The 14686-nt window shown below is 39.2% G+C and overlaps 1 protein-coding gene across 1 annotated transcript in view; it reads left to right on the top strand.

The window, feature by feature from the left end:
• RAD23B (RAD23 homolog B, nucleotide excision repair protein) overlaps positions 1–9465 on the top strand; it is a gene marked incomplete at both ends in the record, with an annotated part of 46558 nt that extends 37093 nt beyond the window's left edge. Inside the window, 4 exons of the mRNA XM_082012952.1 lie at positions 5521–5644; positions 6791–6918; positions 7316–7492; positions 9352–9465. Coding sequence (XP_081869078.1) covers positions 5521–5644; positions 6791–6918; positions 7316–7492; positions 9352–9465 — 543 coding nt within the window. The remainder of the gene's footprint in view (positions 1–5520; positions 5645–6790; positions 6919–7315; positions 7493–9351) is intronic.
• Positions 9466–14686: the final 5221 nt, after the last annotated feature.

Genomic DNA, 14686 nt, shown 5'->3' with positions numbered 1-14686 from the left:
TGGGGGTTATGAACCAAGCCTCTTCGTGGTTGTTTTCAACAGTGATGCCAATTGTTGGTCTACCTTGCTAGAATTAGGTCTCAGAATTGGGAGTCCAACCTGTTTTACTAGTACCAATGCAAGAATGCTTTGCTTAGCCACCTCTTTAGCAGTTTTATCAGCCAATTGATTACCTGTGTTTACCACAGTGTGTCCAAATTGATGTGCTTTGCAATGCATTACTGCTATCTCCTTAGGTTTTTGAACATCCTGCAGAATCTGGAGAATTTCTTCCTTATATTTCATTGGTGATCCTTGAGCTGACAACAGTCCTCTTTCTTTCCAGATAGCCCCATGTGCATGGACTGTCCCAAATGCGTATGTTGAATCAGTCCATATATTTACCTTTTTCCCTTCCACTATCCTCAGGGCTTGTCTCAATGCCACCAGCTCTGCCTTCTGGGATGATGTGTTAATAGGGAGGGTCCCAGCCTCTATTACCTGTTGTAGTTGTGACCACCGAGTATCTGGCCATCTGTTTTCCATCTTGAACAAAGCTGCTACCATCTGTAAACAGCTCCAAATCAGGACTAATTAACAGTTCATCTTTTAGATCTTGTCTGCTTGAATATACGATGTTCAATGGTTTGCAGGGAATCATGGTGCAAGGATTCGGAGTGCCTCATCTCCAAATTCAAAAACATTGCGGGGTTGATTGCTGTGGTGGTTTTATGTTCCACATCATCCTGTTCCAACAGGATAACTTGGTATTTGAGCATCCAGCTTGGACATAGCCAATGCCCTTCCTTTTGTTCTAAGACAGAAATCACCATATGCAAAATATACAACGTGATTCTTTGCCCTACTGTTAGTTTTCTAACTTCTTTGATTAAAAGAACAGTTGTGGCTACAGCACGCAAACATCCTGGCCATCCTTTACTCACATTGTCATACTGTTTGTAGAAGTATGCCACAGCTCTTCTCCATGTTTCCAGTCTCTGACTCAGCACTCCCAGGGCAAGATGTTGTTGTTCCTGTACAAATAGCTGAAAAGTGTTACCTAAATTGGGCAGTCTCAATGCAGGTGCTGACATCGAAGTCTTTTTCAAGTCCTTAAAGGCTGCTTGGCATTCAGGGGTCCATAGTAGGTGTTCTCTTTTGACCCCTTCAAAGTTTCATGGAGGTTTCAACAATAGTCCATAGTTGGGAATCCGCAGTCTGCACCATCTGACCATATCCAAAAATGCCCTCAGCTCTTGTGCAGTTCTTCATTCTGGAGTTTGGCAGATGCTTCTTTTCTGTCGGCTCCCAGTCTCTGTTGTCCTTGTGAAATCTCAAAACCTAAATAAATCAGTCTCTTTCCCTACCTGAGCTTTACTCTTTCATACACGATATCCCCCTTGTCCTAAGAAATTCAACAGGCTTACAGTCATCTGTAAACACTCTTCCAGAGTCTCTGCAGCCACCAAATGTCATCTACATATTGCAGTATTGTTCTCTCTGGGTTTTCCTTTTTCCATAACTCCAGCTCCTTTTCCAGTTGGTTGCCAAATTTTGTAGGAATATTTTTGAGCCCTTGAGGTAGCACCATCCAGGTAAGTTCTGTTTTGTTCTGGGTCATGGGGCTTTCCCATTCGAAGGCGAGTATCACCTCCTTGTCTTAGTCTAGAGGCATGCAGAAGAAAGCATCCTGAGATCACGTACAGTAAACAACTTAGGTTTTTCCTTCAAGGATGTCAGTGAGGTATATGGGTTAGCTACTATTGGATGAATATCTTGAACAATCTGATTCACAGCTCTTAAATCCTGAACTAATCTACATTCCCTGCTGTTTTGCTTTTTTACTGGCAATATTGGGGTATTATATTCTGATTTGCACTCTGTCAGTAACCTATAATTCAAAAATGTTGTTATTAATTCTTCTAACCCCTTTCTAGCTTCCCACTTAATAGGATACTGGTTTTGTCTTACCGGTTTAGTTCCAGACTTTAAAACAATTTTAACTGGTTTTGCCAATTTGGACCGACCTGGGATTCCACTAGCCCATACCAAGGGTGTTACTGCATCTTGTACTTCTGCAGGAATTTCCTTCTCCAGACTTTGTATGTCCTGTAACATAAAAATTCTTGCTTCCACAGCTTTTGATTCAGGTATAGTGGTTGCATCTCTCCATCCTTAAAGGTTATCTTTCTATCTAATTTGCTCAATAGGTCCCTTCCCATCAAGGGTGTTGGGCACTTGGGCATATATAAAAACTGATGAGTCATACATTGTTGCCCTAACAAATTTTAAGGGCTGCCAAAAGGGCTGATTTTCACATTTCCCTGTAGCACCAGCAACGCTTACAGTTTCATGGCTAAAATTTCCTTTACAACTATTAAGCACAGAATAAGTGGCTCCTATATCAACTAAAAATTCTACCACATCGTTCCCCAGCCTTAGTGTAACCAGTGTTCAGCTGGGGATGGTTTCTCTGGTCATCTTCAGGATTCATCATCTAATGTCATTAGCTTAAAGGCTTGGAGGGCTGGGTCTAGGTTCCCAGCCTGAGGGCATTCCCTTTTCCAGTGCCTCTTTTCTTTGCAGGTTGTGCACTGATCTTCTGCAAGTCGAGGTTGCACAAAGGGAGGTGATCTTCCTGTTCCCCTATTTCTTCCCATCCCTGGATAACCCCTTCCTGTGCTTCCCCTTCCTCTATAGGCTCCTCTAGGAGCCCCTGTTAAAGGAGCAGTAAGTCTCCCCTCTCTTAGATTTTCCCTTTGAACCTGTTGTGTCTCTTTCCTTCTGGCTATTATTAAAAACCGTCCACGCTACCTCTAACATCTTTCCCAAATCCCTTGAATCTGTTTTTGAAGCTTCCTTCAAATCCCCTTCTAGTTTTTGAAGCTTCTTTCTTATATCCGGGGCTGGTTGTCCCATAAAGATAGACAACTGAACAGCTGCTTCTGTTTTTTCAGGGTCCAGATTAGTGTATTTCCTGGCAGTGACTTTTAACTGCTCCATGAAGGTGGACGAGGATTCGTTTGGTTTTTGTTTAACCTCATATAATTTGGACTAATTAATCGCTTTTGGCATACCATGCCTTAGCCAAATAGTATCCATCTCTCATATCTTGTTAAAACCTGCAGGGGTCCCAGCTGGTTGGGATCCCACTCTGGATCTGCAGCAGGAAAATTCTGATCTATTGTTCCCTGCAAATCCCTATTAGCATATGCCTCTTCTACCTGTTTCCAAGCAGTGTTTAATACCGTTTTCTTTTCAATACCAGTTCAATAGCAATATGTCTAATATTACCTGCAAGTCAATCCAGTCAGGATCTTGGGTCCCGATTATAGTTTCAAACACTTTAGCCACCCTTTTTGGGTCTTCCCTGTAACTATGTGCTGCTTCTTTCCAGGATCTTAGGTCTGTTATCAAAAACAACACCTTAACTGTTACTGGCCCATTATTTCCAACTCCTTGCTGGAGGGGAGCTTGAATAACTCCCCTTGTCTCTTCCTGTCTCCCCCTTGTTCTTCCTGCAGTTGAGATAAATTATTCTGCCCCACTAAGTCACCTTCCCCATTCATAGCTACTTTCCCCTGATCCTCCTGTGCTGCCACCAGCCTCATCGGCTTGCTTACGACCACTTTCTCTTGTCCCGCTCACACTACTAGCATCATCCTCATCATCATTTTCAATGGGACTCTAACCCACTCCTTTCCAAATTCCAAACCTGGGTATCCTACAGACTTAAGTCTGATAGGATGAAATCCTTCCCTTGGGCACCTTTATGGCCCAACCCTGCAAGGCTTTTGCTGCCGTGCCTTATGGGCAGGCAACCGTTAACCTTTAATATCCCTTAAAGAAAAGAAAGCCTTTACCTTCTCAGGGGTCTTGCTCAGAGCTCTTCGGTCTGGGGATCGGAGGTTCTCTCTGAGAATCGCTCGGTGCTGGCTGGAGATCCTGCAATCCCACGGATCCGTTGAGATTCAGAAGCAGTGTCCCAGCTGGGGTGCCAGAAACTACTACTGAAAAGTTGGGGAAAGAATTCTTTAACACCAATGTAGTATTAAAGAGCAGGCATTCTTTACTTGGTGCTGGGTGCATGGGGAATTCTTCCACCTAACATGCATACCGATTCATGAGAGGCAGGTGTTTTTATACATGTCATGATTCATATATTCATTATTATATTTCCTGGAAGAAGTCTTATGTTGATTAGTTCCCAGAAGTCATTTACATAACTTCCCTCCTTTTTTGCACATATTCCACACTGTCCTGTGGGGTCCTTCGGGTGGTCTTGTGGTGGTTGTGGTCCCCGAAGAAATTGTTCTTTACCTCTTGTTCAGGTATCAGCAACCTGGATTGCAGCAATTACCATGTAGGTAGCATGTCCCCCTCCTAAGCACGTATTTACATATCAACAACTTTGATTGTGATGCTGCTGCCTTCTCAGTCTTTTCTGGACTGAATATGGTGGAAGACTGTAGGAAAACAGAATTTTTTTGATGCCCTGGAAACGTGAGTGTTGTGAGGTAGAGGGTCTTGTATAGTCTTGCTCGTTTGGGTTTAGCATAGCTCCTTCCACTGTCGCTCTGTGTGTATCAGGAGGTTTACTGCTCTGTGAAGTCTGCCTCTCTTGGGTTCCTGTCGGGCAACTTCCCTTGCCTGTACCACCAGGGCTTGTAGTGATACAGGAATCTTTCTTGGTGTCGGTCCCATGCCAAGTTTCTAGGCTTCGGGGAGGAGGATGGAAACAACAAATTTAGTGCAGTTCAGTGATAGTGAGGAAAGCATGGTTAGGTGTGGGAAGTTTGAAGGATTCCTACGCAGGCGGAAGGTAATAGGGTAAGGTCTGTCTCAGTGTTATAACCCACATTCTAATTTACTATAATTATTCTTTTTTAGGTTTGTCGGTTTCAACCCCTTGAGCAATTAGTTCCTATATAAAGTTGTTCACACATGGAAAATAAGCAAAATTCAAGTTAACTGGTTTTTTAACTGCTAAAATTTGGTAACATACAGGGCTTTTCATACGTAAGATACAGTAGATAACAGTTGTCATGCTGTTGCTTTGAGGAAGAACATCCAAAGAGCCATGTTCTTTATATCTGAATTTCTTGCTAAATTGTATGGCATCTATAATCTCAGTGTGTGCATTGTGTGCTGTAATTCTGTTGCTGTAATGTATCTTTTATTTGCATAATACTGACTTATTGTAACACTATATTTAGTTTAACTTTTTCACTCATATCGAATATCTTAGAACAGGATTCAAAGCAAGTCTTTGTTTATGGAGTAAAATGTATTTTAAACTGATATAGTGAATGCTTTACTACCTCACTATACAAACCACATACTTTTCTTGCAAAAAAATAAATTACTCTTTCTACACTATTCTCTTACAGTTGTAAATGCATACTTATCACAGTATCTTGCTTTGTATTTGCAGTGAAAGCATTAATTATTTTTGTCCTTCATTCTGAAACTGAAATAATACATGCGGTAAAACATACCTTTTAGCATTCTGTAGGGTAATTATGTGAACTGTGGCTTTAGGGTATACCCGGAGATAATCAGGCTGTGGCTGAACCCTCTCAAGCAGCAAGCACTGGTGCCTCTCAGTCTTCAGCTGTCGCGGCAGCAGTAGCAACTATATCTACGAGTACTAATTCATTTGGAGGTAAGAAACTTTATATTTGAGAGGGTGTGATAAACATACCGACTTAAGCATTCTCTGCTTCAGTGAATTTTAAGTTCCTGGTGCTTTGAACTGATCAGAGTGAATTGTATTAAGAGCTGTAACATGGCAATATCAAGTGTGGTACTTGCTTGGAACAAATGGCCTGTATGCGGATGTATCTGGAGTAAAGTGTGAAGTTTCTGAAAATGCTGTGAACTTCCACATTTGCTTTGATTCAGTATTTTGGATTTAAATGTAAGATGACAAATATGGAGGAGGTTGTGTTTTCTTTTCACTTAAACTTCGGCTTCCTACTTCTGTGGCTAACTATGCACTGTTGACTGTGACTGTACTAATGCATTTACTGCTTGGAGGTTGGAATATCGAGGGAGAAACCTGTAATAAGGCCGTGAGGTGTAGCAACTGAGACCTACCCATGACCTCGGACTTCTCACTCAACAGTGCAGCACGTGGACAGAGTGGTTGGTGCCTACTGAAAAGAACTCTGTCTTAAAGGGAAATTAATACATGAAGGGAGCATAATCAAGGAGGAATAGGAAAGCTCTACCTTAGGCAAAGATGGTGTTCAAGATGTAAGCCTTGATAGAGGCCATAGTGTTAAACATACAGGTAGTAGTGACAGGCACGTGTGACGTAATCCATGAAGAGAGAATGGAGGGAATGGGGTATTTCAGAGCGCTTCTGCTACTACTGCGTTCAAGGCAGTACTTAACAGTAAAGGATATATGGGAAGGCAAGACTCAGTTGAGGCAAAGACAGAACTGACCAGTTGCAGAAGGTAGATAACTCTTGTTGTAGGTATAGAGACAAGACAGAAGGCTGGATAGGTGTCTCAGGTTACTCAGGGATGAGACATAAGAGAAAAGTGCTGGAGATCAAGGACAGAAGGCTGTTGGATCTTGAGAAGGCTGGGTGAAAAGAAAATGCATTGTTTAACCTTAGTATAAAGAATTCTTGCTTAAACTTGGAGTAAATTACTGTGAGGAAGCAAGCTCTTCTGTTCTTCAATGAGGGGTGTCTTGTCCACTTTCATGTCCTGTTTCAGTCTAAGTTATAGTGTAGGTATGTATTTTACTAAGACTCTTGGTAACTTTTTGGAAATCAATGAGATAACATGTTTTTTAGGACATCCACTTGAGTTTTTACGAAACCAGCCTCAGTTCCAGCAGATGAGACAAATTATTCAGCAGAATCCTTCTCTGTTACCGGCACTGCTGCAGCAAATTGGACGGGAAAATCCTCAACTACTGCAGGTGAATCTTAAAACAACAAAATAATGCTGCTGATTTTGATTTGGATTTACAAGAAAGGGGTATGTTGATGTTAACTGGGATAGTTAACAGCAGTTACAACATTCTATTGTTGGATTTTCAGAAATTTTTTCTGTACAGAACTTTTTTTTCTATGACATTAGAAATGAGTCTGATCTCTTTAAGAGGTGTAAAGGGCATCAGGAAGAGGGAAGGGTCACTCCAATTGAACTGAAACATGAAATTGCATTTCTTATGGTTAGATTTAATAACTTTTCTCTATGCATGTTCTTTTGATGACTTCGTTCACTGAAAATAAATATTCTTACTTGCCTGTTGGCAGGCTTGAGCATGCTTTATTTTGATATATTTATTTCTCTTATTCTCCAATGCATCACAGCAAATAAGCCAGCACCAAGAACATTTTATTCATATGCTGAATGAGCCAGTTCTAGAGTCCCATCAAGGTTTAAGTGGCAGTGATGATGGTCCCAGCTCTGGAGTAGTAGCAGAAGCTGGAAATGGTCATCTGAACTACATTCAAGTAACACCTCAGGAAAAAGAGGCTATAGAAAGGGTGAGTCTTTCTTCTTTGAAATGTTGCTTGGCTGTTGCTGTAAGGTCTTGACTCTGGTGCATGCTTAAGCTATGCCTTAACTTAAACTTTGTTTATGCTCAGTAGTTCTGCAGCATTTTTAATATTCTGTATTTCATACTTCATACTGTTGTAGTCCTGTTTCAAATCACATCTCTTCTTGCTTTATAGCAGTTGAGTAAAATCTGTTGAATCTGTCTTAGTAGATGCACAGCCTCTTAAGTGATCAGAGGCTATCTGTAATAACTGATGATTGAATGGTTTCCCTCAGGAGTGGGAACTCAGGCAATAATTCCTCTTGCAAAAGCCTCAGACTGTTCTAGATGGTGCTGTGATAGGCTTCCAGGTATGAAGGTGTGTCTGCATGAGCACCGTTCGCAAAGTACTTGCATAGTAAGAGCTTTCATAGTTAAGTAGATTAGTTGAAGTCACTACTTAACGCAGTTATTTGTCTATCCATGAGAATTAGGTAATTATACCTTTCTAAAAATACATGTAAACATGTCTATAAAAATAGATTTGGGGGACGATGTATTGCAGTCATAAATACTGCGTGTTACATGACTAAATATGGATTTGCATAGATGGCAATGCCTCTGAGATTTTTTTCTTAGAACAAATTGCAAAGACTTATGTCATACTGTAGTAGTGTTTTTGTATATCAAAGACAGTGTTTGTCACTGTCAAGCAAAACTGTCAAAGCAAAAGGATCATCAGAAAAGAACAATTTTAACATAGGTGTTAATTTTCTAGATCTCAAGGAAATTGACCATTAGTAAAATTAGTCTAGTAAAACTGTTTGTCCACATACTTCTTCACAGATCATCTTCTCTAGTCTGCATTTCCTTTTAAGGCCATTTTTTTCAGTAGAGCATTACCTCTACAACCTGTTCCAAAACTCAACAGAGACCTGTATGCTTCTTCCCCTTTCCATGAAAGACACACTTCAAAATTTAGATGTCATAATATTACAGCTGACACATTCATGCTGTTTGTAAGCACGAAATTAAATCTAAGAATGGTTGATAAGGGATAATAGGACATAGTTTTTCTCGCAGAGATTTGATCTGCCCTATATGTAAAATGCTTTGCAGGTTCTGTGAGGTTTTTAAGAAAATCTCCAAATGGTTGTATGTACTTGCCTTTGGCTAAAACAAAGATTGGTTTCTTGATTTTATTTAAGTGCAGGCTAAATTCATTTCCCTTGGCACAGTAAAAAGCTCTTCTCTAGTATTCTCATCCCCTATTGTCATTGTGTCCCAGACATTAATTAGTTCCTTGACTTCTGAAAAACAGGTTGTTCTCAGCTTATTTCTCATGGCTGCAACGTGCAGTCAGTTCTTTTCAAAGTGAAAATCCAGATGGAACAATGGAAAGTATGGCTTAGTGTGATGTGTTGGGCTACCTACTAGTGATCACAGGCTGGGAGCTTTTGCTCCAGAAAACTATTGTTAAAAATTCTGAGCTTAATTAAACATTAATAGTTTAAAATGGGCATTGTGTCAAGTTTTTTTTTCTGCAGCAGTGCAATGTGTCATTACTCCCTGACATTACTGTGACCCAAGTCTGTTTTAGTGACTTCCTGTGGTAGTGAAAGACAAGTGACATATTTTATGGTGCTTCATTAGACTCATTCAAATCACTTTTTCAAGTGAGAATTCTGTTTACTAAAAACAGGAGCAACACCTGAGTGAGTTTTGCTCACTAAAGGCTGTATTGAGCTAGACAGCAACATTTGTTTCAAGAAGGTAGTAATTGCTTAAGTAGCATCTCAAGATACTAGACATACATTTTGTATATTAAGCTTCTTTGTAGTTTCTAAATGTGTTTCTTTTCTTCAGTTAAAGGCATTAGGATTTCCTGAAGGACTTGTGATACAGGCATATTTTGCTTGTGAGAAGAATGAAAACTTGGCTGCCAACTTTCTTCTACAACAGAACTTTGATGAAGATTGAGAGACATTTTTTTTATTTCACACCTCACACCAGTGCATTACACTAGCTTTGTTCACTGGATTGTCTGGGATATTTGGGCTTACGTTCGTAATGCTTGGTGTACAGTATATGGGGAGGGGGAGAAAAGAGAATATAAGGAAGAAGAGCAAAAAAAGCAGCAAGTATCTCTGCTTTAAATTAGCAGGTGCAGAAAATCACATAGTGTAAAATAATATACAACCAAAAATCAGCTTCTGCAGATAATTAGTTTCTTCTATAAACTGTAGGTTAACTTTTTTCTAGGTTTTCACACTTACTGTACTAGTTCCAGACATGTAGTGTAATACTCTGTTCATGTTCCTTTCTACTCAGTGTTGGTATTGGAAGTAGCCTGTGCTACCTAGATTTTACAATCTGTATTACATGACAACACTGGATAGCAGCTTTGTGAAATCTAAAAGATTTGAGCAAATGTAAACATGAATACCAAAATATGGGTATTTTGCCCTTTCAGATGTGTTAAAGTAGTCCAAGAAGCACAGTATTTTGTTTAATGCTGGATTAAAACAATGTTGGCTTTTTTAAGTGAAAACCCTTTTCAGTTAAAAGTGTCTTGATCATTGAGAAACACTGCCCCCTCCTCTGCCCCCCTCAAATGATCTGAGAAATTATATACATACAGGTAAAATTATTATGCTGTTCACAACTTTTCTTTTTGGGAAAAATGATAGATACCTAATTACTGTTCACCTCAATGTTATGTTGCAGTAAAAGTTTTAAACGCAATAGATTGCATGTTTGGTTTTGTTATATGCGCTCTTGTAAATTGAGTATTCTTTTTCTGCCAGTAAACAAAAAGCAAGCTTCATTTTTTGTCTGCTGCAATGAGACCAAATCATTTCACATTCCTACCTTTCTTGAACCAGCTTTTACAATACAGCTGTAAGCATCTGAAGATATTGGCGTTCTGTTGCTCTTGACTAGATTGTAATGATCAAACTATTTCTGTTCAGTAAGGACTTTTATTCACTTTATGAGGAAGAGAAGTTCATAACTTAAGATATCAAGCAAACAATCTGGCCCAAAAGAATCTGCACTCACACGTTTCTATTAAAAATAAGGTCTGGTTATAGAGTTTTGAATCTCACTTCTTGGTACCTATTCGTAATTTATTTTGTTTATTCATGATAAAATGTAACAATCTTCCTTCTAATATACATTGACTTTTAGAGACAATTTTGTCCATCATTGCAATGCTAGCAATGAAAACAAATTCAAATTTCATATAAAGCTGTTATGTGCAACATTCCTGAACACAGCTTGGGGATGCTTTGAGTTTTTACTGTTACTCCAATTACCTGGATTACAAATTTATCTGTACAGTAACCAAGAAAATATTATTAGTGGTACAGCACAGAGCTGTTGTACCACTAATGATATTAACCATTTAGTCGTACAACTAAAAAATTATTTTCTGCTTACATTGTGTATCACTGGTTTTAACTACTACTTAAGCTCAAAGTACATGTCAAGTGTCTTGAGAAAACAGAGCAAGAAAGAGTGAAATATTTCTATTTGTTTTTGTTTCTTCATTGATTGGCCATAGTCTGTTAGATAATTATCTGTACAAAATAGTGAAACATATAAAAGGCTTTTAGTTTTTCTTTCTATCCTTAGACATCTGTCATGTTTTTCCAGATAGTGTGTATTTTAATTATTCAGAGTTTATTCTTTTATGGGTATATAATGTCTAAGTGATCAGAAGCACAAACCAATCTTATCAGTAGGAGGTATGATATCGCTAAGTAGAAAATAAGTCTTTCATAATACTTTCATCTTGGAGAAGTTAATGTTAATACCAGAGCCAGACAATGGATTTCAGCTAAATAGGATTCTTAGTATATTTGTGGTCTGGAAGAGATGGATTTTGATTTTAACACTTTGCAGGCAAAAAGGAGCTCTTTGTTATCTATAAAAGGGCCAGCTGCCAGGTACTTGAAAAATCCCAAGTTGATACAAGGACTTCTTAAATGTACTTTACTACTTAGCTAATATCTAACTAAGACAAAAGCTTTTTTTAGTTTTTGGGAGTCATTTTCTCTGATCAAACTGCTATCAGAAATAACCATCCCTTTTCTAGGAGCATGGAGAGTAAAGCAAGAATGTCTGTGGGCATTTCAGCCTACTCCCTCCAATTTTGATTCTGAAATACTTACTATAAATGTAATTGAATTAAAGACTGTTGAGCTTGGTCTGTGTAAAAAAGCTAATAGCTTTGGTCATTTGTAATTTTGCATGTGAAGTGACTGAGGGCTTAATAGCTGCTGTGGTTGAAGCCTTACTAGTAATTCTGTTCCTGTTTTTCAGCAGTGGAACAGTGTTTCTGTGATTTCTGATGAACAACAGGTGTCTGACCTTATGCTAGCAAAAACTGTTATCTGTTCAGTAGTGGGATACTTGCCATGTCTCTCTCTCTAGTTGCTGCCAAAAGGGAAGAATATATGGAACTCATATGGTGTTGAGAAGGTAAGCATGACCTGAACAAGTTGTGTAAGTTGTCTAGGTATGCTCTGCTTTGTTTTCTACCAAGTACAACCAGGAATTGTCTGTACAAAGTACTTTTCAGCTTGTTAGCTACAGATCTGTGAGGGATTTGGGGAGCAGTCTCCTCAGGGCTTTGTGAACAGCAGCGAAGCTTCAGTTTTGGGCCCATCAATACAGGAAGGACATTGAGTTGCTGGAGCGTATCCAGAGAAGGGCAATGAAGCTGGTGAGGGGTCTGGAGAACAAGTCTTACGAGGAGCGGCTGAGGGAACTGGGATTGTTTAGTCTGGAGAAGAGGAGGCTGAGGGGAGACCTTGTCACTCTCTACAACTACCTGAAAGGGGGTTGTGGTGAGGTGGGTGTTGGTCTCTTCTCCCACGTTGTGCCAGGGGAGGAATAGACTAGTATTAGGAAAAAATTCTTTACTGAGAGAGTGGTCAAGCGTTGGAACATGCTGCCCAGGGTGGTGGTGGAGTCACCATCACTGGAAGTATTCAAAAACATGTAGACGTGGCACTTCAGGACATGGTTTAGTGGGCATGGTGGTGTTGAGTTGATGGTTGGCCTTGATGATCTTGAAGGTCTTTTTCAACCTTAATGATTCTGTGAATAAAAAACTATTTCTTCATAAGTTTTGGTACTGGAGTGCTTACTTTTGTTGTAACATTTCTAAGTATCTGCTTAGTGAAAAGCTATTGATGATGCACTTTTCATTGGGATTAAAAAAACTACTCTGAAGTCATATTAATTCTCTAGTTGTCTATTCTTACATCCTTTGTAAAGCTGCATTTTAATGCTATGGTTTAATAACCTTGTCCAGAATCCTCTTACGAATCTAGCTAAAACCCAAGGGATTGATTGATGATATGCTTTATTCTTAACACACTAGGAGAGCTTTTTAGGCATGTGAATTAATTACTCATGAAATCAAACTGTGGCTCTGATTTTGAAGTGTCAAATTGAGCTTTACTTCAAGAATACACATGAATGAATGAAACTGGGAGACAAAGCCAAGTCCTCAAGTAATGTGAATGCATCTGTTGCCTGTGGTTTCATTGGATATTTCAGTTGGTTTTACAGACATTTGGAGGCAGGCATGTTAATATTTGAATTTTTTTTTGCTGATTTCTCTCAAGCACAGCTCTGCACAAAACTAAACTAAGAGTTTCTGTACTTGGAAATACTATATAGTTCAATGGAAACAATAAGGTGGGAGTGAAAAGAGAACCTCTTTGTCAGTAACATTTTTAATTCTTCCTCCTTGCCTGGTTTGGGATGCCAGCAAAGTGTTCAACACTGTCTTTTAAAAAACATTATTTTGAAACTATAGTTATGTGGTTATGAAGCCACAAATTGTAAAATTTTTTTACTTCACTAAACTATCCAGAAAATCAGGCTTGTTCTAAACTATCCAGAAAATTAGAAAGTTTCTAGCTCTAGAAAGCTCTAGGAAGCCTAGAAGAAAGTTTCATCACTTTCATTCACAGTGATGAAACTGTATATGGGGGTAATTTAATAGTTAAAATCACCACAAAATACGTGACAGATCAGCAGTGCTGATGGTTGGTATTTATGGCTGCAGGCTGTAGCTGATGCTGCTGACTCCTACTTGTCAAGTGCTAGTCTGTGTTTATATTTCCTCATAAAATATATGACCTGTGACATAAAAAAGGACACTAACCTTCTCGGTTCTTGTTAGCACTCAACTTCTTCCTTCCTTCCTCATAGTGAGAGATAATTACTGGCTAGGCAAGAAAAATAAATATTAATAACACAATTTCACTCCAGTTCTAATCAAAGCACACTTTATGAAGACACTAGCATCTGTGGTATTTCCTGTCCATACTGCAATGAAATTAATAAAGACGCATGCATATTCTTTAGTAATAGTAATAGTCTGGAAAAATAGTGGTAGGCTCTGAAGATGCTTACCTTGTGCTGTGGTATTTTCCTCAGTGAACTCTTTGCAGTATCTGCTATATACTTTTGTCTGCTGAGAGTCTAGTGCTAAAAACAGTACTTAAGTGAAAGTTTTGTGTTGTGTATACGTATGCAGGTGTGCCTAGCTAAAATGCAGTTTCCTTTACTTTCAAAATAGGTAGCTTTCTATGGCTCAGCACATTAATGCAAGTACTGTGTGCTGCAGAGGGCAAGGAGAAACTTCCTTGAAATTCTTGTTGCCCGAGAGAGGGATTTTAGATTAGATAGACTAGGAGTGACCAGATATTCCAGCAGGCAGCTCTGTTTGCCATCCCAGGGGAAGGATTCATAGCTATCTTTGTAATGTGAAGCATTTGACTCTTCAAATACGCAGCAGCCGGAGATGAAAAAACGAGGCAATGGCTTCCCAGTGCCTGTGTGGCTATATCTGTAGAATTGGTCAAAATCTTGTAAATTCAGGTACATGTTTTTAATTATATATTTGAATTAAGCATGTTCCTTCCCTCCTCCACTCCCTTGTCTTTACCCTGAATTTCCAATTTTTTTTCTTTAAGTATGCAAGCCACCAAGGGAGTGCTATCAGTTCCTGTTAGAGAATGGAAGAATGCAATTTCTGAGGCAGGAGTTGAGGTGTTGAATAAGGAAAGGGTCAGTCTTCTGTGTGGGATATGAAGCAAAACAATAAGCGGTGCGTGCCTGGATTAGAGATTTCTTCTAGGTTGAAGTGAGCAGTCTGCACCTGGAAGAGGCAGTAGTG

Source organism: Phaethon aethereus, assembly GCF_964289735.1.
Source record: "Phaethon aethereus genome assembly, chromosome: Z".
NCBI classification, from domain to species: Eukaryota; Metazoa; Chordata; class Aves; order Phaethontiformes; family Phaethontidae; genus Phaethon; species Phaethon aethereus.
This window is presented reverse-complemented; position numbering and strand designations above follow the sequence as displayed.